The sequence below is a fragment of the Drosophila eugracilis genome, unplaced genomic scaffold (genome assembly GCF_018153835.1).
Source record: "Drosophila eugracilis isolate 14026-0451.02 unplaced genomic scaffold, ASM1815383v1 contig_2154, whole genome shotgun sequence".
NCBI lineage: Eukaryota > Metazoa > Arthropoda > Insecta > Diptera > Drosophilidae > Drosophila > Drosophila eugracilis.
The window spans coordinates 13080426-13107987 of NW_024573038.1; the positions used below are offsets into that span (position 1 = coordinate 13080426).

The 27562-nt window shown below is 36.0% G+C and overlaps 16 protein-coding genes across 22 annotated transcripts; 7 read left to right on the top strand and 9 right to left on the bottom strand.

The window, feature by feature from the left end:
* Nucleotides 1-4: 4 nt before the first annotated feature.
* Nucleotides 5-410, top strand: LOC108118245 (protein Z600). The gene has a single exon (XM_017230834.1). The coding sequence runs from the start codon at nt 79-81 to the stop codon at nt 346-348; it is 270 nt and encodes an 89-aa protein (XP_017086323.1). The 5' UTR covers nt 5-78; the 3' UTR covers nt 349-410.
* LOC108118246 (gonadal protein gdl-ORF39) lies at nt 397-614 on the top strand. Its single transcript, XM_017230835.2, has one exon. It carries the CDS (start codon nt 495-497, stop codon nt 612-614), a length of 120 nt encoding a protein of 39 aa, XP_017086324.1. The 5' UTR covers nt 397-494.
* Nucleotides 570-1824, top strand: LOC108118244 (gonadal protein gdl). The gene is made up of 3 exons (XM_017230833.2): nt 570-829; nt 884-1178; nt 1602-1824. Exons 1-3 carry the CDS (start codon nt 684-686, stop codon nt 1743-1745), a joined length of 585 nt encoding a protein of 194 aa, XP_017086322.1. The 5' UTR covers nt 570-683; the 3' UTR covers nt 1746-1824.
* A 223-nt stretch (nt 1825-2047) lies between these two features.
* On the top strand, nt 2048-4238 carry LOC108118242 (peptide methionine sulfoxide reductase). Of its 5 annotated transcripts, none has more exons than XM_017230832.1 (4): nt 2048-2171; nt 3191-3372; nt 3511-3771; nt 3831-4238. In XM_017230832.1, the coding sequence occupies exons 1-4, from the start codon at nt 2121-2123 to the stop codon at nt 4063-4065; spliced, it is 729 nt and encodes a 242-aa protein (XP_017086321.1). In that variant the 5' UTR covers nt 2048-2120; the 3' UTR covers nt 4066-4238. The 5 variants fall into 5 exon arrangements, with proteins under 5 accessions (XP_017086321.1, XP_017086319.1, XP_017086318.1 ...); XM_017230830.1 differs by having other exon boundaries at nt 2049-2171; nt 3191-3384; XM_017230829.1 differs by lacking the exon at nt 2048-2171 and adding an exon at nt 2609-2676.
* A 3633-nt stretch (nt 4239-7871) lies between these two features.
* Nucleotides 7872-9203, top strand: LOC121530010. 2 transcript variants are annotated; one of them, XM_041818313.1, is made up of 3 exons: nt 7872-8323; nt 8422-8429; nt 8496-8652. In XM_041818313.1, exons 1-3 carry the CDS (start codon nt 7952-7954, stop codon nt 8545-8547), a joined length of 432 nt encoding a protein of 143 aa, XP_041674247.1. In that variant the 5' UTR covers nt 7872-7951; the 3' UTR covers nt 8548-8652. The 2 variants fall into 2 exon arrangements, with proteins under 2 accessions (XP_041674247.1, XP_041674246.1); XM_041818312.1 differs by adding an exon at nt 9102-9203 and having other exon boundaries at nt 7873-8429; nt 8496-9019.
* A 90-nt stretch (nt 9204-9293) lies between these two features.
* LOC108118252 lies at nt 9294-11264 on the top strand. The gene is made up of 4 exons (XM_017230841.2): nt 9294-9552; nt 9662-10175; nt 10238-10773; nt 10835-11264. Exons 2-4 carry the CDS (start codon nt 9662-9664, stop codon nt 10898-10900), a joined length of 1116 nt encoding a protein of 371 aa, XP_017086330.1. The 5' UTR covers nt 9294-9552; the 3' UTR covers nt 10901-11264.
* A 712-nt stretch (nt 11265-11976) lies between these two features.
* LOC108118259 lies at nt 11977-12537 on the bottom strand. The gene has a single exon (XM_017230850.1). It carries the CDS (start codon nt 12473-12475, stop codon nt 12137-12139), a length of 339 nt encoding a protein of 112 aa, XP_017086339.1. The 5' UTR covers nt 12476-12537; the 3' UTR covers nt 11977-12136.
* Nucleotides 12538-13106: 569 nt separating this feature from the next.
* LOC108118260 (protein midgut expression 1) lies at nt 13107-14237 on the bottom strand. The gene is made up of 3 exons (XM_017230851.2): nt 13936-14237; nt 13614-13805; nt 13107-13373 (listed from the first exon to the last, which is right to left on the bottom strand). The coding sequence occupies exons 2-3, from the start codon at nt 13664-13666 to the stop codon at nt 13175-13177; spliced, it is 252 nt and encodes an 83-aa protein (XP_017086340.1). The 5' UTR covers nt 13667-13805; nt 13936-14237; the 3' UTR covers nt 13107-13174.
* Nucleotides 14238-15813: 1576 nt separating this feature from the next.
* On the top strand, nt 15814-17024 carry LOC108118238. Its single transcript, XM_017230823.2, has one exon. It carries the CDS (start codon nt 15844-15846, stop codon nt 16945-16947), a length of 1104 nt encoding a protein of 367 aa, XP_017086312.1. The 5' UTR covers nt 15814-15843; the 3' UTR covers nt 16948-17024.
* Nucleotides 17007-19075, bottom strand: LOC108118241 (BAG family molecular chaperone regulator 2). Of its 2 annotated transcripts, none has more exons than XM_017230826.1 (4): nt 18712-19075; nt 17781-17801; nt 17580-17722; nt 17007-17492 (listed from the first exon to the last, which is right to left on the bottom strand). In XM_017230826.1, the coding sequence occupies exons 1-4, from the start codon at nt 18951-18953 to the stop codon at nt 17116-17118; spliced, it is 783 nt and encodes a 260-aa protein (XP_017086315.1). In that variant the 5' UTR covers nt 18954-19075; the 3' UTR covers nt 17007-17115. The 2 variants fall into 2 exon arrangements, with proteins under 2 accessions (XP_017086315.1, XP_017086314.1); XM_017230825.2 differs by lacking the exon at nt 18712-19075 and adding an exon at nt 18190-18482.
* On the bottom strand, nt 18604-20538 carry LOC108118240 (probable chitinase 10). The gene is made up of 3 exons (XM_017230824.2): nt 20463-20538; nt 19069-20406; nt 18604-18663 (listed from the first exon to the last, which is right to left on the bottom strand). Exons 1-2 carry the CDS (start codon nt 20476-20478, stop codon nt 19604-19606), a joined length of 819 nt encoding a protein of 272 aa, XP_017086313.1. The 5' UTR covers nt 20479-20538; the 3' UTR covers nt 18604-18663; nt 19069-19603.
* An 871-nt stretch (nt 20539-21409) lies between these two features.
* LOC108118255 (probable chitinase 10) lies at nt 21410-22416 on the bottom strand. Its single transcript, XM_017230845.1, has 2 exons — nt 21716-22416; nt 21410-21652 (listed from the first exon to the last, which is right to left on the bottom strand). Exons 1-2 carry the CDS (start codon nt 22346-22348, stop codon nt 21437-21439), a joined length of 849 nt encoding a protein of 282 aa, XP_017086334.1. The 5' UTR covers nt 22349-22416; the 3' UTR covers nt 21410-21436.
* Nucleotides 22417-22505: 89 nt separating this feature from the next.
* On the bottom strand, nt 22506-23096 carry LOC108118257. Its single transcript, XM_017230848.2, has one exon. It carries the CDS (start codon nt 23094-23096, stop codon nt 22506-22508), a length of 591 nt encoding a protein of 196 aa, XP_017086337.1.
* Nucleotides 23097-23254: 158 nt separating this feature from the next.
* LOC108118258 lies at nt 23255-23777 on the bottom strand. The gene has a single exon (XM_017230849.2). It carries the CDS (start codon nt 23762-23764, stop codon nt 23255-23257), a length of 510 nt encoding a protein of 169 aa, XP_017086338.1. The 5' UTR covers nt 23765-23777.
* A 51-nt stretch (nt 23778-23828) lies between these two features.
* Nucleotides 23829-25071, bottom strand: LOC108118256 (protein obstructor-E). The gene is made up of 2 exons (XM_017230846.1): nt 24235-25071; nt 23829-24173 (listed from the first exon to the last, which is right to left on the bottom strand). Exons 1-2 carry the CDS (start codon nt 24796-24798, stop codon nt 23970-23972), a joined length of 768 nt encoding a protein of 255 aa, XP_017086335.1. The 5' UTR covers nt 24799-25071; the 3' UTR covers nt 23829-23969.
* Nucleotides 25072-26171: 1100 nt separating this feature from the next.
* On the bottom strand, nt 26172-27562 carry LOC108118168. Its single transcript, XM_017230726.2, is given in 3 exon segments — nt 26172-27067; nt 27268-27447; nt 27555-27562. Coding segments are annotated over 3 exon segments (432 nt in total). The 3' UTR covers nt 26172-26823.

The following is a 27562-nucleotide window of genomic DNA, read 5'->3' on the forward strand; positions in this document are numbered from 1 at the left end:
GTCGGGGGGCAAAAGGGAATCAGTAGCAAGCCAGCAACGTCCAGCTTCACATTAACTTCCTGATCAAACAAAGCAATCATGTCGACCAACGAAACCAACCAAGTGCTGCAGCGTCTAAACAGCCTAAAAATCGTGGAAACCCCCAAGGAGCCACGAGAGTTGGGCAGCCGGCAGTGCTATTCCCTGGACAACAAGAAGTTCTCCATAGTTCCAGCCACCCCCAGCACTGGAGGGCTTGGAAAGTTCCAAACCGAACTCAAAAAACGCCGCAAAAATAAATTTAACCGCATGTCTACTTACGAGGCCGACAAACATTTTATCAAGGCACGCAAATCATTGAATTTCTAATCATAATACGCCTCGATGTAATCACCTTAGTCATAAGCATCATTGATTTTAAATCGTACAACTGATATATTTGTTCACGCTCTAATCTTACTATACAAATAAATTTTGAATATTATAAGTTTCGCGCCTTTTACTGCTATATCGATATGTGGTTAATAAATTTGGTTGCGGTCACACTGCTGATTCTGCACCTGGCAACGCTGGCGGTCAGCTGTTCTTGCGGCGAAGAGGCGAATTTGGAGTGCGGATGCACAAAACGTCATTAAAAACACAAAATAAATACGAAATATTGCACAAATTACAGTAATTATATAGAAGAACACAAACTATTTAAGATGGCAGACATTGCGGCAACCAACGAGGGAAATTCAAACAGTAGTGAACCTATAATAGAGCATCAGCAGCCAACGCCGGAATATTTACAGAGAAAAATATATTTCCTGGTAGATCAACTTCGCAATTTCCATTCCGAACTTCCAGAGTAAGTGTTTAAATTCACTTTAACTAAAGATTATTTAATCTTCTGTATTTCCAGAAACCTACAGACACGTATTTCCTACGATTTACTCACAGAACTCGCTAATTGTGTTTTAAATGAGGGGATTTTTGTGATAGTTAAGGCTTTGATGGAATTGCAACACGAAACTGAAAGACATTTGATTAAAATGCGAATGCAGGCGGAAAATGAGTATGAAATTGAGGTGGACGAATGGAAAAGAAAAATCAAGGATCCCGAGGAGCTGCACCACATTTTGGGTTTAATGAAAATCAAGCACACCAAGAAACTAATGGAGTCGGACAAGAAGATTATTGAAATTCTAGATCAAAAGGTGAAAGGTTAAAACTTATATATCTTCATAAGTTCTATCAAACTTTTCTGTATGCTCATATCGTTTCTAATGATAAATTGAACAATTGCTATCATTAAGAAGTAATTTTTAGCCCATAAACCCTTTGGTTACAACTCATAGAGCGCGTGTAAGAATATGACTAGAATATCTCAAAAACCATAATCAAAAGGTAAACTCAATTAGATAGGTGTACTTTTGTAGTTAGATGATTTTGACTACACAGATTTTTATTGATTTATAATGGTAGACGTATCATAAAATATTTATATTCAGCTTTAGGGATATTAGTCATTATAAAAGATGTGGTTCTTTTGGAAATATCTGAAATTTATCTTTAATGCACACTCAGAAATTTGCATTTGAGTCTGGAATTTTTTTAATCTATAACTTTTGTTTACCCAGGTTAACGATCAACAATCCACACTGCAAAAGGCCGGCGTTCCCGGTTTTTATGTCACCGAGAATCCCAAGGAGATCAAAATACAAATGTTCCTGCTGGATTTCATTCTGCGTCTGAGTCGATTGAAATACGAGCCCGGCAAATAACAGTTAATTATAAATCCGGAGACCACAAAAGACTGCACTTGACTTGTTCAAATTAGAATATTAAAGGCAATTAAAATTATTAACCCTGATCAAATGTTCCCAGCTGTACGATCCATTGTGGGTCCAAGAAACCTGTAGAACGCTGCGCAGTTTTAATCAGCAAAGAATCGGTGCGAGGGAGAAAAGAGATGGGGGCAGAGCCAAAAGACGGCTGAAGAGCGGGAGAATTGATAAAGATAGCGTGGCTCTCTCTTTTTGCGTAGAAAGCGGGAGAGGCGGTGGTATAAATTAGACCGACCTTTCTGCAGATGCATCAGTTGTGCTTTAAATTTTAAAAGTAACACATTAAGTTAATAAAAAGAAATAGTGAAAAATATGTCTCTGACTATTACAACAACAGTCTCGCATCCTGAGCTCAAGGATCTGGTGAGTATTTCATCTGAGCAAGTGTGATTTGTAAAATATCCTGTGAACTGTGATTTTATTCGAAATGTCCTGATAGAAAGAAGTTTTTAAAAATTTCCTTTAAAAAGTGTAAAAATATTTTTTTTAATTTGAGCAATTGAATTCTACTGCTTTTCTTATGATTAGTTAATTTTTTTAGAACAATACAACAACAACAATCAATAAATATCATTGTTTTAAATTTAACAAAAACTACAAATGCGATCCAGATTACTTAGATGTGGTGTACATAATTAGTAATTCAAGACGTTTGAAGTTGTTTGAACTTTTACAAGGTCGAGTGGCCAATTTTTTAATGCTTAGTCATAAAAGCGAGTTTCCGTCATCCAATGCTCAGAATAATTATAAGCTTATGCGAACTTTTTGTTGGCAAGAGGAATTTGATTTGTTTTGGCCAGGTTTAGTTGCCTCCCAACAGTTGAGCAGTTTACACATAATGTTTTCGCGGTTGTTTCGTAATTTCAAGGCAAGTTTAAAGCAGCATTAAAAATAGTAATTTAAATCAATTCAAAACTACCCAACTAACTCTTTAGTTAGTTATTACTAAAACAAATAGAATCCTCAACTAGTAACGACTTTTACTTTCCTTGAAACACTTTTTCTATTGACCTTGATTTTGAAATTGATTTTGCAATTGTGTGTGGCAAAGATACTGAGAGAGAGTCTGTTAAATCAGCTGTTCAACAGCTGCAACTGCATGGCGAAGAGAGAAAAAATCATAAAAGAGAGTTGTAAAAAGAGAGCTCAAAGTGCATGACTTTGCTGACGCCAGCAGACGCGAACAAAGCCCCCAAAATAAAATAACTTAAAAATAAGTCAAATTTTAAGTTATTTTTGTTCATAAAATGCGCTGCTTGCCGGGCTATGGCTACGGCCTTACCTTTTTGTTTCTGGTGTGAACTAAATACAAATATATAGCCTAAAAAATATAGAAATCCGGTAGCTCATACTCACAAATCTGGTTCTTCTTCTTCTTACAGAGCACCGTTCGCAATGAACAAAAGGAACTGAGTATTTCTCCGGTTCATGAAGTGAATATCACCAAAGCCACTGCCACTTTTGGCATGGGCTGCTTTTGGGGCGCCGAGTCCTTGTATGGAGCCACCCGTGGTGTCCTAAGGACCACCGTGGGCTATGCTGGCGGCAGCTCGGATTTGCCAACGTACCGTAAAATGTAAGAGAGCAGAGCAAGAGCATTAATCATCCATCTTTTTTTTTTGTTTTCCTTCAAAATCCCTACATGTTCCATACCTTTATCCATTCGGAACTCCGGTACTAACTCCACAACCAATCTCAACAGGGGTGATCATACTGAGGTACTGGAAATCGACTATGATCCCAATGTCATTAGCTTCAAGGAGCTGTTGGATCTGTTCTGGAACAACCATGAATACGGACTGACCACGCCTATTAAGAAGCAGTATGCTTCTTTGATTTTGTACCATGATGAGGAGCAGAAACAGGTGGCACATGCCTCCAAATTGGAGGAACAAGAGCGTCGGGCACCTGAGATTATCACCACTGAGATTGCATCCAAAGAGAACTTTTACCCAGCCGAGGCGTAAGTTAAAACTGTGGATGCCTAAATAACCAGATGTTAATTGCCTAATTTTCTTATAGGTACCATCAAAAGTACAGATTGCAGGGTCACAAGGACCTCGCCACCTCACTGAATCTCAATCCCAAGCTGCTGCAGACCAGCTATGTGGCCACCAAATTGAATGGCTATCTGGCCGGAGTCGGTGGCATTGATCAGTTCAAGGCAGAGGTCGAGACCATGGGCCTTACGCCCACCCAACGGCAGTACTGCAACTACCACGTGGAGCAAAACGAGGGCCAGGGTCTTTACTGCTGACATGGTCGAATGTGCATAGACGTTAAGCGTAGATCGTACACCTAGGGGGGTAATTTTAATCAATAGTTTGCTTGTTCAAAACAGATTGTGTATTATGTAGACTTAGGAAAAATATAAAATATATATGAAAATCGTATATTTTATTATAATAATAAAAAACATCTAAAAGTGAAGTTTATGAACTTGTTTTTGGGTGGAGTTACAATTAAAGTTCTAATAAATCAAATCTGAAGATGTGTAAAACCAAAATTTCGTATTAAATCCCACCATTAAGGCAATGAACTTGGTTTTGGAGAAATTTGAAGTCACTTTCCTCCATCTGAACGATAAAAAATTCTGCAAATACAGATGTGCTTATGACGTGCTAATACCAGCAAGTATTATTATTCAACTTGATCCTCTTGATGTGCAAAAACAACAGCTGTGATAACTCAAATAATAATCTGGGATGATAAACAGCTTGCAAGTCATATTAAGTTCCTGTCCAGGATCCTGCCTTATCTACAGTCAACACTCCGATAATAAATTCGCTGGGTCATCTGTTTATTCAACTTTAATGAGTTTGCTTTGCTGTCAAGATCTGATCGAAATTCTGCTGAAATATGGATGTGTTTCTATTATAGAGATGGAATGTATTTATATAATTAATAAGAAATAAATCTTAAGGTTATTAATCTACCCCTGACCAGTAAAAATAAATTCCTTTGCTAAGAATGGCAAAGCAATAAATTTCCTTCAAGGAAAGTAAAGTGACTGACCTCAAGAGTTTCGCCATTCTTATAAATAGTATTAGATTTCCTGTATCTTATGCATACATATAAAGAAAGTACAGCCATTAGAAGTATCTGAATGAATCGCTCGAATCTATAAATTGCGAAAACTATCAGTAGCTTAGTCTAATCTTAAACGGTTGGGTAGTTTACACTTAATTTGAGTGTCTATAAATTACGGACTGGAGTGACTAGCACTAATTGATTGAAAATAGAAAGAAATGTGCATTTCATAAGCTATGATCTGATTAGGGGAAATGTCACAAGTGGTTTTTATATTTAGTTCGTTTTATTAGATCACCAAAATGTAGTGGAATTTTGAAGGAAATTTAAGAATTCGATTTTATATGTTCATACATAACTTTTAACATACATACATACTTATGTATCTCTAAGATAAAATTATATATTTAGATTTAAGCGTTAAGAAAACAAATGGTTTTTAAAGGTCTTTGTTGTTCTTGATTAAACCGATCTATTCTAATATTTAAAGATTCGAATGATAGTAGAAACCATGTAAAAGATTATGGTATAAAATAATTATCAACTTTAAAAATGCCTGGAAAGTTTTTAAAATTTTTAGTATATATCTCTTATGTTAACTATGAGACCTATAAGATACATACATGTATCCTATCCAGACCTTCAACCCAAATTTCAACAGATTTGACCGCTCTTTGTTGTTTTTGATTAGGTGAGAGATTGCGAGAGAGAGAGCACATGTTGTACCCACTATCTCTTCCTTTAACCCACTCCCCTCCCCTGGAAAGCAGAAACAACTATCACACATATGGAGCTCTTTTGCTCTAGCTCTCTCTTAGCCGCTCTCACTGACCGCCCCCTCTTGCGGTTCATCTCTCCCGCACCAACGCAAGCCGGTTCGCCGCGTGTTTGGCGATAAGTCAAATTAAACGGGCAAATATAGCGAAGCACTTTTTGTTTACAGCGAATGAAAGATTTAAAATGTTTTTTGTTAAATCATTTCTATATGAAAGAGTGCATGGAATCGGCTAAAAACCGGTCAACCCGTAGCTCTCCAACTAAAGTATCTGATTTTTCAAAAATCATAAAAATCGAAGCATATCCTAAGGACTGACAAACTTGTGCGATTTAAGGCTTTTCTAATGAAGTTATTAACATAATTTTTTACCAGTTTATAGCTTAGACCCTAACCCATCGACTGACCAAATTTGAAACAAAAATGTTGATTAATTTGGCTTTGGCGAATTTTACAAGATTTTCTGTTATAAGCTCGCACCGGCAAGAAGAAGAGCTGCCTTCAGTAGACGCGCTATAGACGTAACAACAACAAATCATCAATAGTTGTTGACGGCGACGAACTAGCTTTCATAGCATTTGTTCGCACGGGTTGATAATAGTTTATTCGATTTGAATGGGAAATAGGGGAAATGAGAAATGGGCAATGGGAGGTACATGTGTATCAATGGGTCGGAAAATATATAGTTGCACAAGATCTTTTTAGTGTTCAAAAGGGAAAGGTCATTGGGTCTTCTTCTATATATAATCGCAGTGATTTGCAGTATTTAATGCGTAGAAATTGAACTCAGCCTATTTTGCAAATCATTTTGTTTGGAATATTTAATTCATTCTATCTAAATTAATTTAATACTATGATTGAGGAGATTTCACAAACTAAAAGTCATTGTTTCTGATAATCTGGAAATGTTGATTAATATAAATAATATTATTGAAAAAATCAAATCTGTCGAAGGACATGCATGTTATTTACCTTTTTAAAGATTCATATACATACATACATATGTATATATTTTAATATATTTTATACACATACAAATTAATTAAGATCTTATTAAAACTCAATTGTTATTGTCATTAAATATCTAAACTAACTTGAACCTCATTGAAGTTTAAAATAATAATAACGAACTTTTTGTATGACAAAAAAGTCAGTGAACTAGAAAAATCTAACATAAACTTTTCCTACCAAATTACTTTTTACTGCTCATAAAATCATTAGGTAATCCCTTTAAGGATCATAGACCCATTTCATCATTAGGTTTAATCGTTGCTAGGCTGAGTTAAGACTGCCAAGGGTAAAACTATATAGATAGGCTAGAAGGCTAAATTCACTTAATCTTCAAGTTGAAAGAAATCGTCTAGCACTTAAAAGGCAAAGAAAGCCCAAACGTTGTCACAGACATTTCAGATCATTAACCTGATTGGCTAAAATCATAAAGATTAAATAGTTTGCCGGGTAGGAAAATTTTCTTCTACAATTAAAGGGCTTAACTGACATATTACCAAATGATATTCGGAGTTCCAATAATGTTCAAAATTATTTTAGTAAATAAAATTTAATATTTTTTAATGTTGTTAGAATTGTCATTTTAACTTAATATTTGCCTTGTGCGATAAACCTGCTTATAATTCCACATTTGTACCTAAAAATATAAATTTTTTATAACGCTATACAAAACCAAAATGTATATAACACAAATTCACATTGTGTCTACATTTATTGTATCTACATAATTTGTACTGAAGGTTCGTGCATTGGCTAAATAATATTTAAATACAGTATTTAAGTACATTTAAGTATTTTTCGATCAAAAGTTTTTGTTATTATTACTTATTAATCTCAAATTCATACCCATTATTCGTTGAGTAAAGGGGTATTGAGTATTTGTTGAAAAGTATGTAACATGTAGAAGAAAAAGTTTGCAGCCTTATAAAGTATATGTATAAATCCTTGATCAAGATCAATAGCCGAGTCTGTTTAACCATGTCCTTTACTTTGTCCTTCTTTCCGTATGAAGGCTAGGATCCTACCAACTATAAATGATGGAAAGTTTAGATTTAACATCCTGAATCTAGAAACTCCTGCGCAGCTCATGCAAATTAGAAATACTACAAGTATTTTATTAGAAACATTTGGGCTAGAAAAATGATAATATTATAAATTGGTTTAGAGAGTAACTAGAGTGTGATATGCGCTCAACTCGCTTATAGCGTTTCCTGTCGCTCCCTATGTGTTATCTCTAATCATCTGCTTTTAACTCAGTTGAAAACAAGACGCAGTGGAGGCAATACGACTTGCGGTCGGAATAAAAAAATACAAAATAGACCAAATTTTAATGGAAACATCTAGAAATATTATAGATTTACCAGTGGAACTTATAGATCGAATATTCAAAAATCTAGAAGAAAGTGATCAATGTCATCTAGCCCATAGTCATCCTTTTCTTCGGAACTGTTTTATTTATCATGTTGGAAATCGATACAGCAATGTTATTTCCTCTTTATGTTTTAAAAATTGGAAGACTATTTTGCCAGTCTGTGGATCAACAGTTCATCATATTGTAGAAGAGTTTCACATATTAGATGAGTCATTGATGAGATTAATTGAACAGCATTGCATTAATTTGGAAAGTATACAAATCGGTATTAATCGCCGGAACTACCGTAGGGTTAAGACCTTTTTGGATAATCTGAAATCATTGAGTTCGGTAAGATTGTGGGTAGAATGTGCTGTCACGGAAAGAATGTTTTCTGTTTTAAGGGAAATAAAACATCTAAAGGGTTTGGAATTTCTTCGATATTCTAGATCATATTGTAAGTATGGTAAAAACCCAAGAAAATAGCTGATTATGAAATGTTTTTTTTTTCTATTTTATTTAGCAAAGCAAATTTCAAATTTTGGCCAACTGGAACATCTAGCCATAACTATTAACGAATATAGGTTAAAAGTGGATGTATTAGAATGGTGTTATGGATTGCAGAATCTACGTTCTCTTAAACTGGATGGCATGGATTATTGGCGTTCAAATTATGAATGTACTGAGATTATTGCCTTGGAAGAGCTTGAAGTACGTGACTGTGATGTCTCTTATAAATGGCCAATTTTTCACAACCTAAAAACATTAAACGCGCATTCCGATAAATCTTTAGCAACTATTCAATTTGCTATAAGGCATTCAAAATCGTTAGAAAAGCTAATATTAAGCTACGCATATGACTCTAATTTGTTTGATTTATTAAATGGCTGCAAGAATCTACGTTACTTGGAAATACAACAGCTCAGTATGCAAATCAATAAGGAAGAATTGATACTTATGATTGAAATATTGAAGAAGAATGGTGTCACCCAACAAAACCCATTTACACTTAAGCTTGACCCAATTATGAATCATATTGGAGCGTTGGTGGGTTAGATTAACATTATCTCAATTATGCAATATTCATTAAATTGTTCACATTTTTGTTTGTTTTTTGTTTTGTTTGCAGTTGCTGGAAATTCCCGGTTCAGAGATTGTACATTTTCTAAGTAATAAGAAATTACTTGATTCCGAAACTAAATAAATCTAAAACTAAATAATTTCGATCAAATTTGTTGATTTTTTATTTTTAATTGAGAATTATTTATTCCTTTTGCTTATAAGAACAAATATAAAAAACAATAAAACATTTTTAAATTAAATTTTAAATAAATAAAAATAAGGCATATTAAATGTTACCTATCTGTTTTTATTATTAATAAATTCAACGAAAATCTATTGTTATTATAAATGATTAAATTATAATAATATATACGAATAAAGTCATAGTCATAAAATTAATCATCGCTTAAAGTCTCCAAAAAAGCTTTTCCTTATCATCTTATTATTCAAAACAGAATTTTTTGACAGTTCAGAAGTGCCCTCCGTACCAAACAGTTCGCAGTTAATAACAGTAAATTGTAAAAAGTCCTTAAAGTGCTTAAAGTTCCTTGAACCTATAGAAATTGTTGTAATTTCCCTGGGGAAATATTAGATATTTCCCCTTTTTAATAAGATATTTTTTTCAAGATGTCTGGCAACCTCTTAAACAAAAGACACGTAATGGAAGCCCCAAGAAACATAGATTTTCAAATGGATATTTTAAAACAAATATTCGATAATCTGGACGAATTGGAAGAAGTTAGTTTATTGCCATCCAACTCAATTCTTAGACACGCTCTGACTTTTCATGCTAGTAAACGATTTGAAAAACTTATTTCGCTGTATCCTTTTATAAACTACTATTATGTTGGGATTTTACAAAAATGCGGATCATTAGTTCGCTGTTTTAAGAATGTAGGTCATGATTTAGATGATTACTCACTCATATTAATTGAAAAGTATTGCACTAATTTACAAAGCATGTATCTAAACATGAACGAGAAAAATTGTGCAAGAATAAAGAGATTTATAAGCAACTTTAAAACGCTAAAATCGGTGGAAATTATAGTAACAAGTGTTGCCACGCCAGAAATCCTAAATGCGTTAAAAGATATACAAAATCTTAGAAGTTTGAAATTACTTAAATTTGTTGGAAACGAAGGTGGGTTGGAAAAATCATATAGTAACATAAACTATATACTAATCATTTTTTCTATATTCCAGCTGAAGGAATACATTATTTGTTAGGTCTGGAAAATCTATCACTTGCTGCACATATCCAAACCACAACAATTAATGTTTTTGATTTGTGTTCACCTTTAAAAAATCTGCGTTCTTTGTCACTTGCTGGCTTTCGAGATTGTCAACCTAATACGGAAAACCATGAATTTACCTTAGAAGAACTTAAAATAGGAGCTGGCTGTGCTATCAATGCAAATTGGCCTTGTTTTCCTCGTCTAAAAACCATATCAGCTAGATTTTCTAGTTACTCATTGACGCCTGGACGAGAGGAATGGATTTTAAAGCATTCAGAGACTTTGGAAAAACTAATTTTGAGCTCTGGCATAACCAGAAAACAGTTCATAAATATATTAAAATCATGCAAAAATCTAAGCTATATGGAAATGCAACTGTTTGGAATGATAATGGATATAACATTTGTCATCGAAATTATAAATATATTAAAAGACAAAGGATTCACAGCTCAAAAACCATTTAAAATTTACCTCAACGATCTCACGACTCAGTTTAAAGATTTGGTGAGTTTTTGATTGAAAAGTTTAGATAAATGAAAAATAATATTATATATATTTTTTATAGTTGGTGGATACTCCAGACTCGAATATTATCAGCATACCAAGTCCTAACGAGATATTCGGTTTATAATATAGTATTATTTACTAATTTTTCATTATTTTATTCTCATTTCTTGAATGTAACTTTGATAAAAATTGTCGTATAGGCGATGATGTCATTACTATAATATTTATGTGATAAAAAATGTTATTCATTTGTTTTCATTGATGTAAATGAATTAAACTTTCGTCAGATGATTTTCATTATTAACGAAATTATGTCATTTTTAAGGAAGTTTATATATTTTAAGTTTATCATTGTGTAACTTTTTATAGGAAAGTCATAAGACTATTAAGATTAACGTTTTACTGTTTGCTTATATTCCAAATTTCTAGCAGATTATTTAGAATATTTCATAAATATTAATATTACTTTGTAATATTTTATTACAAAATATAAAAGAAACACCAGCCTGCATAATGTGAAATATTTAATTTTTGCATAATTCACAGAGAAAGAAAAACTTATATAAAGGGCTTGCTTAGAACAAAAAAGATTTATTCCATTTTTGAAATTTATAAAACTAAATACTGCCATGCCATTGCTGTGCCTTTTTGTTTTATTTTTGGGTGAGTCAAATTAAAAAGAGTTATACATAGTTATTGATTTACGTTTAGTTTTAGTTTTAGCAGGCTTTATAAAAAAAAATAAAAAAAAGAACGTAGAATGCCTAGATACATGCCATCGACGAATTGATGTTCATTGGGCAACCGATGGATTCTGCTACCACACCCATTTGAACCCTTGTTTGCTGGAGCTTCAGTCATGCTATCGCCAAGGAAGAGGATTGCCAGGTATTTAAGCAAGCTAATTAGTTTAAAATAAATTAAGAAAGTTTTGTTTTTAGATTTTGTCTTAATTGTAAAAGGAAATCGCAGATGGGATAGACCCAAGTGTGAGCATTTCAAGTTTTGATAGGCAGTTGTTAATGAAAAGGTTAAAATGTTAAAAATAAAATATATATATATAAAAAAAATTTTATATATATACAAAAAATTTTCAAAAAAATAACAAAGTGGGGATGACAAGAAAAATGATTTGTAATATTTTTAAAATATTTTTTTTATAATATTTTCCCATCCAAGAAAACACAAAACAAACAGAAAACGTTTATGCACTTTTTAATTTCTTAATTTTTATTTATGGCACAGAAAGTATAAATAATGTAACCATAGCATACTTGGCAGAACTTAAAAATAAAACTTAAAGTAAAGCATACAACAGGGAAGCACTTTGATTTCAGAACACAAACAATTTTCCGATCGATTATATTCTCAAATTAAGACGTTTTTGCGGCCTCATTAGTTCCTTTTCCGCTCTATCCTTGCGCATCCTGAGCACTTCCTCACCCCGTAGCTCCTTTAGCCTGCGAGGCGATATATTCCCTTTGAAGTCAACTTTATATTCAATTTTTGGCGATCGGCGATTTATCACAAAACTGGAGTCATTCATAAACAACTTTTGCTGACGTAAACGCACACAACGCTTTGGAGTTTCGGATACCTCCTCGTTCCCAGGAACCTGGTCGTCGTTGCCCTCTATTGTTAGCACTTCCTTGAACATATGCTCGACGGCCGAGAAGTACAACGTGGTATCGGAGGTCATTGTGAACCTGATGCTGGCGACTAACTGAGCTGAAAAATTGATTGAAGCCAGTCAGGGGACGAGTTTTGAAATGCATTTGCACAGACCACCAGACCTTGGGCACTTTTCAACCCTCAACGAGGTCCCTTGGCTACCTACCTGATCCTTAACAATGGTATACAGAAAACTCGGAAAACAGCTGGAGAGGCAGCCTATTCTGGACTGAGGTAATGAGGGGTTTCCCTGCTGGTAAACCCTCATCTTGACACCATCCATGCATAGTTCATGTGAAGTTTTCTTACTAAAGAAATCATAAGTAAATATTTTGAATTTAGTTTTTGAACAACTTTAAGAATTATCTTAGCTTAAAGTTCTTGGTTTTATTTCAGTTTATGCATCGGAAATAGTAACTATTACCCTAAGTTCTTTGACACATGCGAACAGATAAGCTAAAAGCAATAAGGTGAATCACTTTTTACGCCATAATTTTATTATCAACCGGCAAATACCCAATTTTTTTTAAAAACGCACAAATTGCTCATTGAGTTGAGACCCAAAAAGTATCTATAGATAAGGAGAAATCCCCATTACGAGCATCCGATTCGATAAGATTAAATAAAGTATTGGACAGTTTTGGTTTTGGTTTCGTTTCGTTTCGTTTTTTTACTGAATTATTATTAATTTATATAGCCTATTATAGTTTAAATTCATATCCACAGCTTAGTACTCCTTATTAAAGTAGTCGCGTATGCTGCGCTTCACAATGGGCGCCATTTTAGCGACCTGATTCTGCACTTCGGCCGTATCCTTATCCTTGTGATAGTAGACAGTGAAGTAGACAATCAGGCCGATAACCACGACCATGAGGAGCGCAGAGAACACGATGCTCAGGAGCATCTTGCAGGCGCACGAACAGCAGCTGAAAAGATATAGAAACTGGGTTAGTAAAGTTGAAAAGTTTGCTTTCAGCAAATTGATCAAAGTAATATTATAGAAATAGCAAGCTTAATATTCTCTTTTATGGTTAATAGATTATCTAAAAATCTTGGCTAAAGCTTATAATTTTAGTCAGAATCACTATATTAACAGTTTTATATAGTCATTTAATCAAAAAACAAATCAATAGCGATCAATGAGTCAGAAATCGATGGAAACTTACCAGCAAACCACTTTGCCGGGACATTTCAGGCATTCACAGAGAGCGTTGCACATGGTGATGGGTTAATGTACTATCAGTTTCAGTGGGTTAAGGTATTCTACCGATTCTCGATGCGTTGTTGACCAACACAATTTATCAACTGAAGGGGTGTAACAGCCATCGACCGCATTTTGGGGCGACAGGTATTGAAAGCTTTAATCATATCGGAAGAAACAAAAACAAAAAAACAATAAACTGATAACGAGGTTGGCTATAATTAACACGAAAGTGAAAAAGAGATAGAACGAGAGAAAGAGAGATAATGGTAGTATATAGAGCTTACACTCTTTCCATATGAATATGATATCACTTAGATCTAGTAATTTGACCATCCCGGCGTTTTATCACGAAATATAGGATAACGAGAATTTTCAAAACCGTTATAGAAACACAAAATAGTATTGCATTACGAAGGTTCCAGCACATGATCTTTGGAAATTTCAAGGAATTTTGGAAATCAAGTATAATCGTAATACTGCAAATATATTTGAAACAAGAAAAAGAGTACTATTGTAATCGCGATAATACCGACAATAATTATAATTAAACGTCGCTGTAAGCACATTATTTTCTACATTCAATCGAATTTACAAATAATTTCTAAGAGACTAAGAATTTGATTAAGGTGGCAAAGGTAGATGAATCATAATAATATGGAGCAAAGGGGGCAGACAAACAGACAGTCCGTGACAAAGACAAATGATTTTGGTCGGGAAGAGATAATGGGCAAACGTTCCAGATTGATTAAAGACAAAAATCAACAATCTAGCAATTAGGGGGAGGTTTTTCCCAAAACCTCTAGTATTCTATTTTCGTCTAATTACTGAGCAGGAAGTAATATAAATTGTTATCATTGATAAAACCATGGTAGAAACTTTCTTGTATTGCTTCTCAAATCGAAAACTAAGAATGTTTTTTGTGTTGAGGATTTAGTAATCTTTACCGAAAAACCTATTAACTGATAAAGGAGGGCTGTCAGTTAAGCTACAAATACCTAGAAGAGTGCTTGAAATACTCAGAAACTAACGCTATAGGGGATTTTTTAGGTAACCTTATCTGTATTATTCAGCCATAACAATTGACAAAGAAGTGACTATATTTGTAAGAGCAAATATTTTACTTTTATAATCATAAAGAAATTCCACTTTTATTTAACAAGTCTAGTAGTGGCTAAGTGGTTTGAGCTTCTCCTAAAAATTCACATTAAATTTGTAAATTTAAAAAAAAAAAAAGTTGCTCAACTTTTTATAGCCATCAAGGACTTACCAACAAATAACTTTGCCAGGACATTTCAGGCATTCACAGAGAACGTTGCACATGATGTTAGAAGACGCGGGTTAAAGTTTTTCCGGACTTAGACGTCTTCTTGACCAACTCAAATGGATAACTGACACTTTCAGTTCTATTTTCCTCATGTTGGTGCGAAAAGTATGAAAAGCTTTCGTCATATTTATGGAAAAAGAGAGAATCTGATAAAGATTCTATCATAAACAATCCAGAGAGAGATATTGGAAAGTAAAGCTGGTTTTTCTTCGTTGTAGGAGAAGATTCTTTGGGGATCTTATGGCTTGTTATCTTTACTTACGATTTTATAAGAAAAAATATATTAAATATCTGTTCTATTTTAATTATTAAAATTTAAGAGAAATTTAATAGTCATCATAGATTAAACTAAGTTAATACAAATGCACCTAAAATGGAAAGCTAATCAACGTTTGAACCCAAATTCTTAGGGGGTTTACACTAGGTTTTTGGTCTTAACGAAAATAAAATCGTTATGCCTGTCAAGAAAGCAGAAAAGCTTTGATAAGGTTTTATAGAGGTTTAGCTAAAGAAATATGAGTTTAAACTAAGTGCTTTAAATAATCAATTAAGGTAGGTTGAGTGACCAAGTTCATAGTTTTTAGGAAGCAGTAAGTTGACAAAATATTTGTTTGCAAAAATAATAAAAATATTATGTATAAATATAGATAAATGTTATAAAAAGCAATAATTTCTCTAATTAACAAAGTATTTTCCTAACTTTTCACTTAAATGACTCATAGAAATGGTTATAACCAATTCAGTTCTTTCGCTTGGGGCCGTAAGTAAATAGAGAAAAACCCACATTGGGGACGAACCATTAATGCAGGTCGCCGATATTCGGATTTTTTAACGACACCCGATACCAACTGCTGATGTAGACAATTCGATGGACTTCTTTGGCCACTTACAACGTAAGCAGACCTCTAGTTCTAAGCTCAGTGCCAATTCGCGTTCAAAGATGGTCATACAATATATCCTCAGCTCGGGATTTTTGTTAGTTACTTTAGCTTTGGCCACAGAAGCCTGGCTGTTGTCCCAATCAGGCTTGAACGAATCCAGTTACCTAGTCCGTCATCTGTCAATGCATTTTCCGCGAGTGTTTCTTAGCGTAAATGTGGAAAATAATGAATCGCCCACTCTGATCGAAGCTCAATGGCCGGTTACATATTTTCCCATGCCCACTGTGGTCTTTCCGCACGTTGATGTTCATGCCAATGGCGACCATGACGATTGCTCGTTGGTGCAGCAGGCCCACTGGTCCCAGGTGGATGCACTGAGTCGTCTGTGGGTCATGGACATCGGATTTCCAGGCAGCAGGTGCTCGCCCAGGTTATTCGTATTCGATCTGATGCGTAACAATGCAGAGTTACTGAGAATCGATTGTGGCCAATATATAGGAGCTAATGACACTCAATCTCTGGTTGTCCAAATGGGGCCTAAGGGTCCAGGCTGTCAGCATGAGCGGCACATTTACTTCATCCTGGGGCAGGAAGCTGAAATTCTTGCCTACGACATCCTGGAACAGACCTGGCTTATTCGATCATTGGAGAGTTATAAGTACGAGAACATGAATCAATCCTTTCCCATTAAGCCTGTGGATTTTACTTTTGGCATACAAGGAGAACTCATTCTCTCCGACCAGGATGGTGAGCTATACAGCACAGTGAATAGGCTGGAAGTTGAAGGGAAGAATGCATTAGAAAGCAATTCAATTACGGATTACATCAAACTCACCCATTTGGGTAGTCTTCTGGGCAGTAGTCGCAGCATGATCATCGATAATTTTGGAACTTTGTACTATGTAATTCCCAAATTTGGAGCTGTTGTACGATGTGCCAAACTAGCCCGCAACATTACAGCCGAGGGCAATGAAATCATCTATATCACATCGAAAAACATTCAGCAGATATTTTTCAGCTCCAACGATGCTCTATGGGTGCTAAGTGATCGGGTCCTAAATACAAAGGACATGTGCTTTCCTAGCTTATAGTAAATAAATACAAACGTAAATAATTAAATTAACTTAAATATAAATCCAAAATGCACAACTCGGTGTATATGTTTTGTTTATTATTCGTTTCCTCTGGCTTGGTGATGTAACTCGTTTGGTTTGATAATAATAATGCTATGAATAGTTAATGGACCAAAAACAATTAAATTAATGGCTAACAGTTTGCTTATTCAGATAACCCATTAAGGCTTGCAGCCGCTTCTTGATGTTCTTCTGATCATCCAAAGTACAGCCGAGCAGAACGCTCTCGAATTTCTTATCGATAGGCCCAACATCGGCCTCGGGCAAGGTGTCCATATGTCCGGATGGATCCATTGAGCTGCTGCAGCAGGCATTTAAGTACAACTGGCATCGTTGGCGTGCGATCACGGGATCACCCATTTTTATCATGGTATCGATCAATGCATTAATGTGACTAAGGGAGTCCTCCTGGGAATTGTCCCGCACAGTGCGCACATTTAGCTCCACAGTGCCCAAGCGTGAGCTAACACGTTGAATGTACAACATAATCTCCTCACGTTCAGCTGCAAGGAAAGAGTAGAACAAGTTAGTAAAACAAAAACTTAAACAAAATGGGGTAGTGATCTAAAATGTTCAAAAACACTTCTTACCCTCGGTCATGTTCTGCATCATTTCGTTGCTCTTGATTAGATCCATGGACATCAAGAGGTAGTCTTTCTTCTCCTGCAAATTAAGGGCATCCTTGCGCAACTTCTCGACACGTGCATCCAACTGGTCCAGTATGTTGACGAACCTGCAAGTCATTCAAGAATATTAGTCATATTTATTGATAATTAAACCACAAGGTTTACCTCTCGCTGGCGTTATATGGTCTGTCACATGTTGGTTAGGTGTTGTTGCGATTCAGTGGTTAAGTCATGAAAAGAAACGAGCAACGTTAGATGGTTAGATCGCTCGGCTACATATCGACTGACCACTTATAGAGCTAAGAAATTATAGCCAGAATAGGTCTACAAAAGAGGCGCTCGCACACAAAGCTCTATTTGGAGTTGTGTGGGCGATCGCAGCAGATACTTTAAGCTATCACCATTATTGTTATGGAACAAAAGAATCGAATGAAGCTGGTAGCTGGGTAGTGTGAAGAAATAATAGATAAGAAACTAATAAGTTTTGTTTCACTACGTGGATGGATATTTTTTTTCAGTTTGTTTCTGTGTCGTGTCTGATTTGGTTTTTTTTTAGTTAGGATGGAATAACAACCTGTCCAGGGCTCTACTGTCGTCGACGAGTCCATAGGAGCTGTTCCCGCCATTGCCACCAACTCCGGATCCGGCCGTTGATGAGGAGGCCATGGCGCCAGCCCGCAGATCTTGCAAATAATCGAAATTCATTGATGACTCCGAATGGTAGGCACTGGGCGAGATCTGCTGCAGATGGGGATAAAGCTGATGATGATGATTCTGGAGATGATTATCGCTGGTTTGCTGCGCTGTTGGCGCATCAACTTCCATATCCTGCGGCTGATCCAGATTTGATATAAACCTGTCGCCCTTCGAAAGATCCGGACAGGTGTTTATAGCCCAAGATGGTTGACTGCCTACTGTATCTTATTGTTTTTTTTTTTTTTCGTTTTCGTTTGAGCTACTTTTTTGGAATGTCTTAAGCTTTTTTTTCGAGTGGGTGTCGAAGTGTTTGACGCTGTTGCTTATTTAGCTTAATTTTATGTTTCTGAAGCTGCAATAAGAGAGAAAGAGGGAGCGTGAATGCGAGGAATACAATTACCTATCTGTTTGTGGACTGTGAAAAGAAGCATCCGACCAGGAGATCTCATAGGACTCTGGCGACTCGATTTCTATATCATCCGGATATCGAGATATTATCACTGGCGGCGCGACTTTAATATCATCCGGATAACGGGGTATTATCACTGGGACCTCAGTGGACGGCGATGGTGATGATGGTGGGGGCGTGTCCGTCTCGCAGCGACGTCGTTTGCGAAAAATACCGCGTAAATTCTCAAACATTCTCGATTGAACCGAAAAATTTTCTCTAGAATATTCTAACCAATTCTTGGGATTTCTTATGGCAGCTGTTCTCTAAAAGAAACGCTGATGGCTGTTGTGGATTTGCATAGATTACCTGCCACCGGAATCTTGAAAATCCGATTTTAATGCCCCTTCTGCCCGTTACAAATGTATTGTTGATTTTCCGACTTTGGCAGTTTCAGTTATATGACGGCAAAATTTGTTTGCTGTGAGATTTGTTGTGTGCTCCGTTTGTTCATATCCTCAGTTTCATTTTAGGGAGCACCTCGATTGTTTACTTCTATGGCAGATCGAACATTTCGCTTTGCTTATATATAGGATAAGTATAAATATGATTAATTTAACATTATTTGTGGGATTTGTGGGACCGTTAATGGTAAACCGAAAAATAACAGTGCCAAAACTTTATACAATATATCGATAGCCCATGACATCGGTCAGTGTGTACACATACGTTTCGGGTTCATGTATTCTATCGGCGGGAAGTTAAAATTATGCAATTATTTCTTTAGGAAATGTAAAATTTAAACATTATCTGATAAGCAGAATAAAGTATTTTCTAAAATCCAATTTAACATTTTTTGTAACTTGTTACAGTATTTAAAACAAACTTATTTAAACTGTAGTTTTTATTTTATTAGTGGCGTCAAATTTAAATCACGCACACAAAGAGCCGTTCGTGACCATTGGCAACTTTTAGTGGCAATGTCGAAATAATAATAGAAAGGACATTGCTGCAGGCTGGCGTGTCCTTTGACGCAATAAATAAAGAACTCGCAGCGCTGCATGTGAGGATACAAATGTTGTCCATAGGCGGGACAGTGGATGAGATCACTTGAAATGGAACCTCCGGATTGAAAATTGGAATTCCCATTCGATGGTAACTGCTCCTGCCCACCTAGAGTACACTGAGCTCTCTCCGGGACATCGCACTTTGCAGTCATTGCATTCCAATGTAATTGAGAGCTGCACTCCTGCAATATCGCCTGTCCATAGTAGCAAATGTAATATTTACTGCAACTGCTTGAACTGCCGACATATACAATCCTCTCGCTGGATTGCTGTTCCAGCAAGGTGGAACAATAGGTGCTGGCATCCGTGACCATGTTGTTTAGATCACCATCACCATCGAGTGGAGGAGTCTCCATGGTATCAGTGCCGTTTCTACATTTTACGTTTCCCGCTGCATCACAAAGCCTACTCTCCGAGTTGAATAGCATGGTTGGTGGACAGGAAGCCAGGACTGCATCTCCATTCTCAACGCACAGGTAGAACATATGACAATCCTCGGCATGCTCGACAAACTCACCAACAAGGTGATTGGTACAAAAGCTTCCTCCACTCTGCCTTATGGTCACCGAATTTGTGGGCTTCGATAGTTTCCAGTTTCTCTGAGCTGAGATAAGCACACAGCTTATCATCAAATAAAAAGCTATAAATTAAAAAATCGTTATTATTTGAATACTCTTTCTAAACCATTTCACTTACCCGTATTAAGCATCATCTTTTTTTCTTTCGTCAGACTCCAGTAAAGCGCAGTTTTATTCTAATTTCGTAATGTCCCGAGAACTTGGCATATATGCCATATAAACGGCGCCAAATATCAGCCTCACAGTATCAGAAAATTAACATTTTTCAATTGCTTGTCTATCGAGTTGATAACACCTTTTGTTTTGCCAAAAAGAAAAAAAATATGGCTACCTTTCCTCACAATCAAACGATACGATATCACAAATTTGGCTCTCATCAGATACATCTTTAATGCTAGCTGGATTTTTTTAATTTCAAAACCCAGTGAAAAGGCAGTCCAGAGATTAGCTATTAAAGATTGTGGTTGGCAGTACCAAGAAAATTGATTACCTGATATCGCTCCATACTCTGTTGTCCTTGCAAAGAAAATGGTATCATATCGGTCAATGAGAAACACTTCCCCAACCAGCTAGAAGGTTGCCCTATTTCTGTCAACAATCTTGGCAAATGTTGTTCTTCAAGGCTCCACATTTTGCAAAGATATGAAAGAGTTGCCAAGAGTTGCAAGAAATTTGTGATAAATTTTTAGAAATGATTCAAGGTCGAATATTTTTGTGATAAGTAATGTTAGGAAACAAATATAATTACGTGTTTGGATTTCAATTTCTTTATCAAATTTAAAAAATTTTAACAGACCAAAATCAAAGTCAAATTTATGTTTCTTTTTTTTAGAAAATTCCATTCAGGAATTTCTTAGTTTTTCATATTTTTCATAAAGCAGACTTTTATTTATATTAATATTTACAAAGTGTAAGTAAAACTTTAAAATTTTGTTTAGAATTAATAAAGTTTTTTACCCAATATATGAGTAAATTAAAAATATGATTAGTAAAACTGAAAAGTTTACAAATCCTTCACTTTATCTCCCTCATTTTTTAAACTCCCATTAACAAAACTAGTTTTTAGATATAATTAAACTTGATACATTTTTATTATAATTTCATTTGCATTTGTATTTTGTTATAGCATTTGGCCTGGCTTAGCGCCACACAGGATCGCTTCTCGTAATCCCAGCCATAGAAGAAAGGACACTGCTGGACCAACAAATAACCAGAGCGGCATTGATAGAAGTAATTGCAGTTGTCGGGATGCGGATAAACATCGATCACATGGCGTTTGCACTGCTCTCGAGGATTAGAAGTGATTGCCTGAAAGGAATTTAATATAAAATTATTTGGTACTTTAAGAAAATTCTATAAAAAAAAACCCACCAAACATCTAACATTTTCCGGATGATCACATTTTCCAGTTTGAGTATTAAAATGCAAACTGGCGGCACAGCTCAGAGGCAGAGCCTCGCCGCGATAGCAAATGTAATAATCCGAACAGGAGTTCTGATTTGCCAGCAATGCGATACGACTTTGATTATCCATTTGTGGACATACATTCGTCACAATAGTCTCTATACCAGATGATAAAGGTGGAGTAATGGTACCATTGGTACTGCCATTTTGATTGACTGTTGGACGTAATGTTACAATCACCGATGGAGTCAATGTGGTATTTAAATTAGCAGGAATTGTAGTAGCCGCCACGTCAGTTGATCCCGGGTTAATCTCCGTTGAGCTATCGTCATTATTATTATTATTATTTTCCGTTTGCACCGCCAATCCTGTACGGCAATCAATATCGCCCATGGGCTCACACATTTCCATATCGGAACTAAAGTATTCACCCTCCTCGCATTCACCATCGTATGACTCATCGCCGTTGCAGAAAATATAATGTGCGCAACTCTTTGGCGAGGTAACAAAGGAAAAGCTATTTCCCTCATTACACTCATCGAAAGTATCAGCCAGGCATAGGCCAAATATGAAAAATAACAATCCAAAAACTTGAAACATCTTCTCAGCTTGATTTCAAAAACTTAACTGATCAATTTCATATGCAGACTTTACAGTTTAGAGTCTTTCCATTCTGTTCTTATCAGAAATTAATTTGCCTAAGAACACACTTTGATAATAACTTTATTACAAACTCATCGACAGAATCTTACAAATGTTAACCCGCTGAACGTAATGGTTTTGTGGAAATACACTGTCCTTGAGAGACTTCGAAATGAAAATTCTGTGGGCATTGCTGGAGGAGAAGATAACCGGAGATACATTGATAATAGTAATTGCTATTTGCTGGATACGGATAGACTCCATTCTTGCCACTCGTCTTGCACATCACATGGACATTATTGTCACTTGGAATTGGTGTAGTTGTTGAGGTAATTCCCATAGTTGAAGAAGTTGTAGAAGGTTTTAGAGTTGTGGAGGTTGTATTTGCAGGGAAAGGCGGCTCTTCGGGTTTCGCTTTTTCCGTGGTGGTTTCTATGGGTTTTTTAGTGGTAATCGGTGCAGGAGCTTGGGTTGAAACTCTATCAGTATAACACTCGACTGCCTCACGACAATCCCCATTGCAGTAGTAGGAATCATCACCATCACAGTGAACAAACTCACTGCATTCCTGATTCTCATTGGTCACTTTATTTATGATCACACCCATGCATTCCTCAAGGAAGACCGCCTGAACCTGGTAGCCAGGCAACAGGCAGGCCAAGACTATCAACAATTTCCACATATAATTGGCTTTCAACTGTCTCATCGAACAGATCCAGTGGCTTCTTTATAGCTGGTTCATTTTGCTTGTTCATTGATAAGACTCTAAATTCATTTTATTTTCTAGCTATTAATGATTTTATATGACATGACAAGAGGCTTAATTAAAAGTGATTTCTGCTTTAAGTTCTTTCTGTTTTATTTTTACTTTAAAGTACAATCATTGGAGTTTCTTATGAGACCACCACAAGCTCCAGTTTCCGAATCGAAGGCATAGCCAATAGGACATTGCTCCACCAATAGAAAGCCATCCACGCAGTAGTAGAAATAGTTACAATTCTGTGGATAACTAAACCTTTTGGTTACACCCTGACGGCACTGACGTCTTATATCGGAAGGTGAGGCCGTTGGCGAAGGCGTTGTTGTTGTTGTTGTTGTGGTTATAGCAATTGGTGTTGTTGTAACAGGTGCAGCTGTTGTATTAGTTAATATATCACCACAAGTGTAGTTGACATTACAGGTCCTGTTGTCCAAGCAAAACATCGAATCCTGTCCCGAGCAATTTATATAGGAGTAACTACAATTCGATCGGGTATTGTTAATAAAACCATTTTGATTGCCACATTCGGGTATATTTAATCCATTAATGCCCCAGACAACGAGAATAAGACCGTAGGCGATCCATAGAAGTTCTAAGCGTAGAGATTGCTGCATTCTCGATTATTGTGGAGTTTGGAGAGCGGGGCTAAGCTTTTTATAGGCAAGCGAAATCAAGGTCTTTTCTAATAAGTTATATTTAATTAAACGTCTCATGTTGCCACTATCTTGTAACTTATCAATAAATAGAGCTCTTATCACCTAAAGGTAGACAACTCCAAGAAGCTTAAATGAGTTGTTTTCTCTTTGGAGCTTCCGGTTCTTATAGGCGACGGGAGTTTCCGTAGCATTTCGCCACACTTATCTGAACACAACTCCGGCGTTCTATATCCCAGCCATAGTAGAAGGGACACTGTTGCAGTGTCAGAAAGCCCTTGATGCAGTAATAGAAGTAATTGCAATTGTCCGGATGTGGAAAGAACTCGGTCATGTGTGGCAGGCATTTGTGGGATCTCGGATCTTCTAGCTGCAAAATCAATTTCGTTTTAATTGATAAATTCAAATGCAAATCTTCAAACGTAACTCACCGCACACTGAACTTTCTCGGGGTAATCACATTGGCCGGTTAATGAATTAAAATACAATTGATTAGTACAATGCATTTCCATGGCATGACCATGATAGCATAGATAGTAATTTGTGCATGATTCATTGCTGGCCATTAGAATAACCTGACTGGGATCATCACTGAACGGGCAATTTGGCTTTACCACTGGGGCTATGTTAAGGATATCCACTTCGTTGGTTGGCTCTAGAATTGGTGGATCTGTTGGTTTCGGTGTGGCTGGTATTATTACCTCCTCTTCCTCTTCCGGTTCTGGTTCTGGTTCTGTTGGTTCATCGACTTCGTCCAGAAAACATTGCACATTGGCGGCAACATCACATTCTCCCGTTTCCGCATCGAAATATTCACCATCCCCGCAATCACCTTTCAGGGAATCCTCACCCTGACAATACACATATGACTGACAGCTTTCCCAACTCTGGACAAATGTCTCATCCTCGGCACCATCGCATTCATCAAAGTGATCGGCATTTATTGGCCAACTGGAGAGTAACACCAGGCACAGGTATATCAAATTTTTGAACATTTTATTGGCTTCGTCTTGGAACTTCTACTGAAGGAACTCCATCGTTTTACCATTATATTTATGGACCTATTCCGGTGACTTTTCTCGAAGAAATAACCAAAACGACATGCATTTCTTTTTAGTCTAATTGAATATCATTTTTATCGAAAAGACCTTCGTTTGGAGATAACTTTTAGTCGAGGCTGAGGTTCATTGTATTACAAAATATATTCTGTTCTCCATGAATCACCCAAAGACAGCATTCCTGTTCGGTTTTTTTTCAACTATCTACCATTATGTCATCATCTGGTTGCAGAAACGACATTACAACGGTCGATGGTACCCACTTATTTTGCTGAATATGTTTACACAAGCCGAAAAAAAAAAACTTTAAAATTAATATTCAATATGCTAGCACATACAGAAATATCTATATATACGAGGTGTGTTCAAAAAGTAAGGTGACTTTTCAAATTTCTCGGGCAACATATTTTCGATTATCGATTTTTTTGTTTTGTTATATTGGTACACTCTTCCCTAACATCTGTACCAAGTTTCAATGGAACATCATCTTTTGTTTGGTTGTGAGAGGCGTAGAGTTACAAGTTGTTTTGCGAGCTCGGCGATTTTTTGCTATCGAAAAATATGGATCAAAGGATTTGCATCAAATTTTGTGTAAAAAAAAAAAAATGTATACCCATGATTCGTCACCAGTTATGACCCTTTTGAGTAAATCTGGGTCGTCGTTGACGTCATTCAACAGCTCTTGAGCGATGCTCATGCGACGGTTCTTTTGGTCAAAATTCAGCAATTTCGGAACAAACTTCGCTGACACACGACTCATACCCAAAACGTTTGAAAAAATTTCATGGCACGAGCCAAGCGATATACCGACATCTTCAGCAACTTCTCTGATAGTGATTCGACGATTTTCCAAAACAATTTTCGTCACTGCTTGAACGTTTTCATCAGTTGTTGACGTGCTTGGGCGTCCAGAGCGAGGCTGGTCATTGGCATCTTCCCGGCCATCTTGGAAGAGTTTGTACCACTTGTACACATTTTTTTTACTCAGAACAGTTTCACCGTATGCCACTGTCAACATTTCAAGTGTTTCAGAGCACTTAATTTTATTTTTTACACAAAATTTGATGCAAATCCTTTGATCCATATTTTTCGATAGCAAAAAATCGCCGAGCTCGCAAAACAACTTGTAACTCTACGCCTCTCACAACCAAACAAAAGATGATGTTCCATTGAAACTTGGTACAGATGTTAGGGAAGAGTGTACCAATATAACAAAACAAAAAAATCGATAATCGAAAATATGTTGCCCGAGAAATTTGAAAAGTCACCTTACTTTTTGAACACACCTCGTATACACACACACCGGGCAACAGACAAAAAGTGTTAAAAAAGCGTGAAAAAGACAACGCAACAGAAATCATTGACCTCAACAAACGCCGCATTGGCCGTATTTTGTTTATGGATAGTTAAACGACCAGAAAATTACGTTGGTTAAAACGTAGCGACTGAAGTTTACTCTTCTTTATTGGTAAGTCAAAAGTTACTGTCTTTATCGGGCTATGTTTTGATAGGAAATTATCACTCAGCAGTTTCCAAAAAAAACAGGGTGCCTTTTAAACTATCTTCAGATCATATATAAATTTTGTATAAATTTATTAGATCTAACAGAAAAGTTACTTAAATTTTGACAGAAGATAAGATTTTTCAACAGATCTTAGAACCTTTTTTTGATTTATCAGAATTTTGAGTTCTTTAATGTCCAGTATACATTAGTGTAGATTTTAGACTTAAGATAGTTTCCTTACTTACTACTTATTATGATCACTAAACAGGAGATAGCTTAAAGTACTAAAACCTAGCATGAGTTTGTGATTTATATATCATATCTTCATCTCATAAACATTATTTAGCATTTTGTTTACTGTTAGCAGAGAAATAAATTATTTAAATTTATTTATTCCCCTGATAATTCGGTTGATGAAGTGTAGCCAATCTTCGATCTGGCATTTCTCTTCAGCTCCTCTACCTATTTTGTTTTTTTTTTTTGTTATGATATAAATCACACAAACCTGCGATTTGCCCGAGGTATATTTCTTCTTCTATATTCCCATTCCTTAATATTATTTGCAAAATCATGCCGGACGGACTGAGGGACAGACGGACGGGGACCCATTGAGTGGATCGATCGGACGGGAGAATTTGCACAAAATCTAATTTATTGTCAAGCATTTCCAGTGACGATAAGACAGAAATAAGCTTCACTGGTCTATGCTAGTTCTGGCTAACTTTATCGTGCACACCTGTAAGAGAGTAAAGAAAATGAAAAAATAAATAAAATTAAAAATATAAATAAAATCAACAAGAAGAGCAGCAGGCTGGCAGGCAGGCAGGCAGGTAGTAAGAGCTGAAGTTCTTTATGAAATTGTTTAAACAAGTGCAAACGTAACCAATCTTTTGTTGTTGTACACAGTATATATATATATATATATTATAGCCCATTTTTATTTATGGGCGATATTTGCTTTAAATGCAATTGACAGATGGACAGAACGGATGACGGGAAACATCGATCGAGCTGGAACAAAAGAGTGCTCAATGCGCTGACGATATGTGGATTCAGTTGTAACGACAACGACGGCAAAATGTCTGCTGCGTTGCGTATGTTTACACGACAAAATAATATATATACATACACCCCCTCGCCATACCCCTCTCATCAGATCTTGGAATTGTATATTTAATTTACAATCCACATGTACAT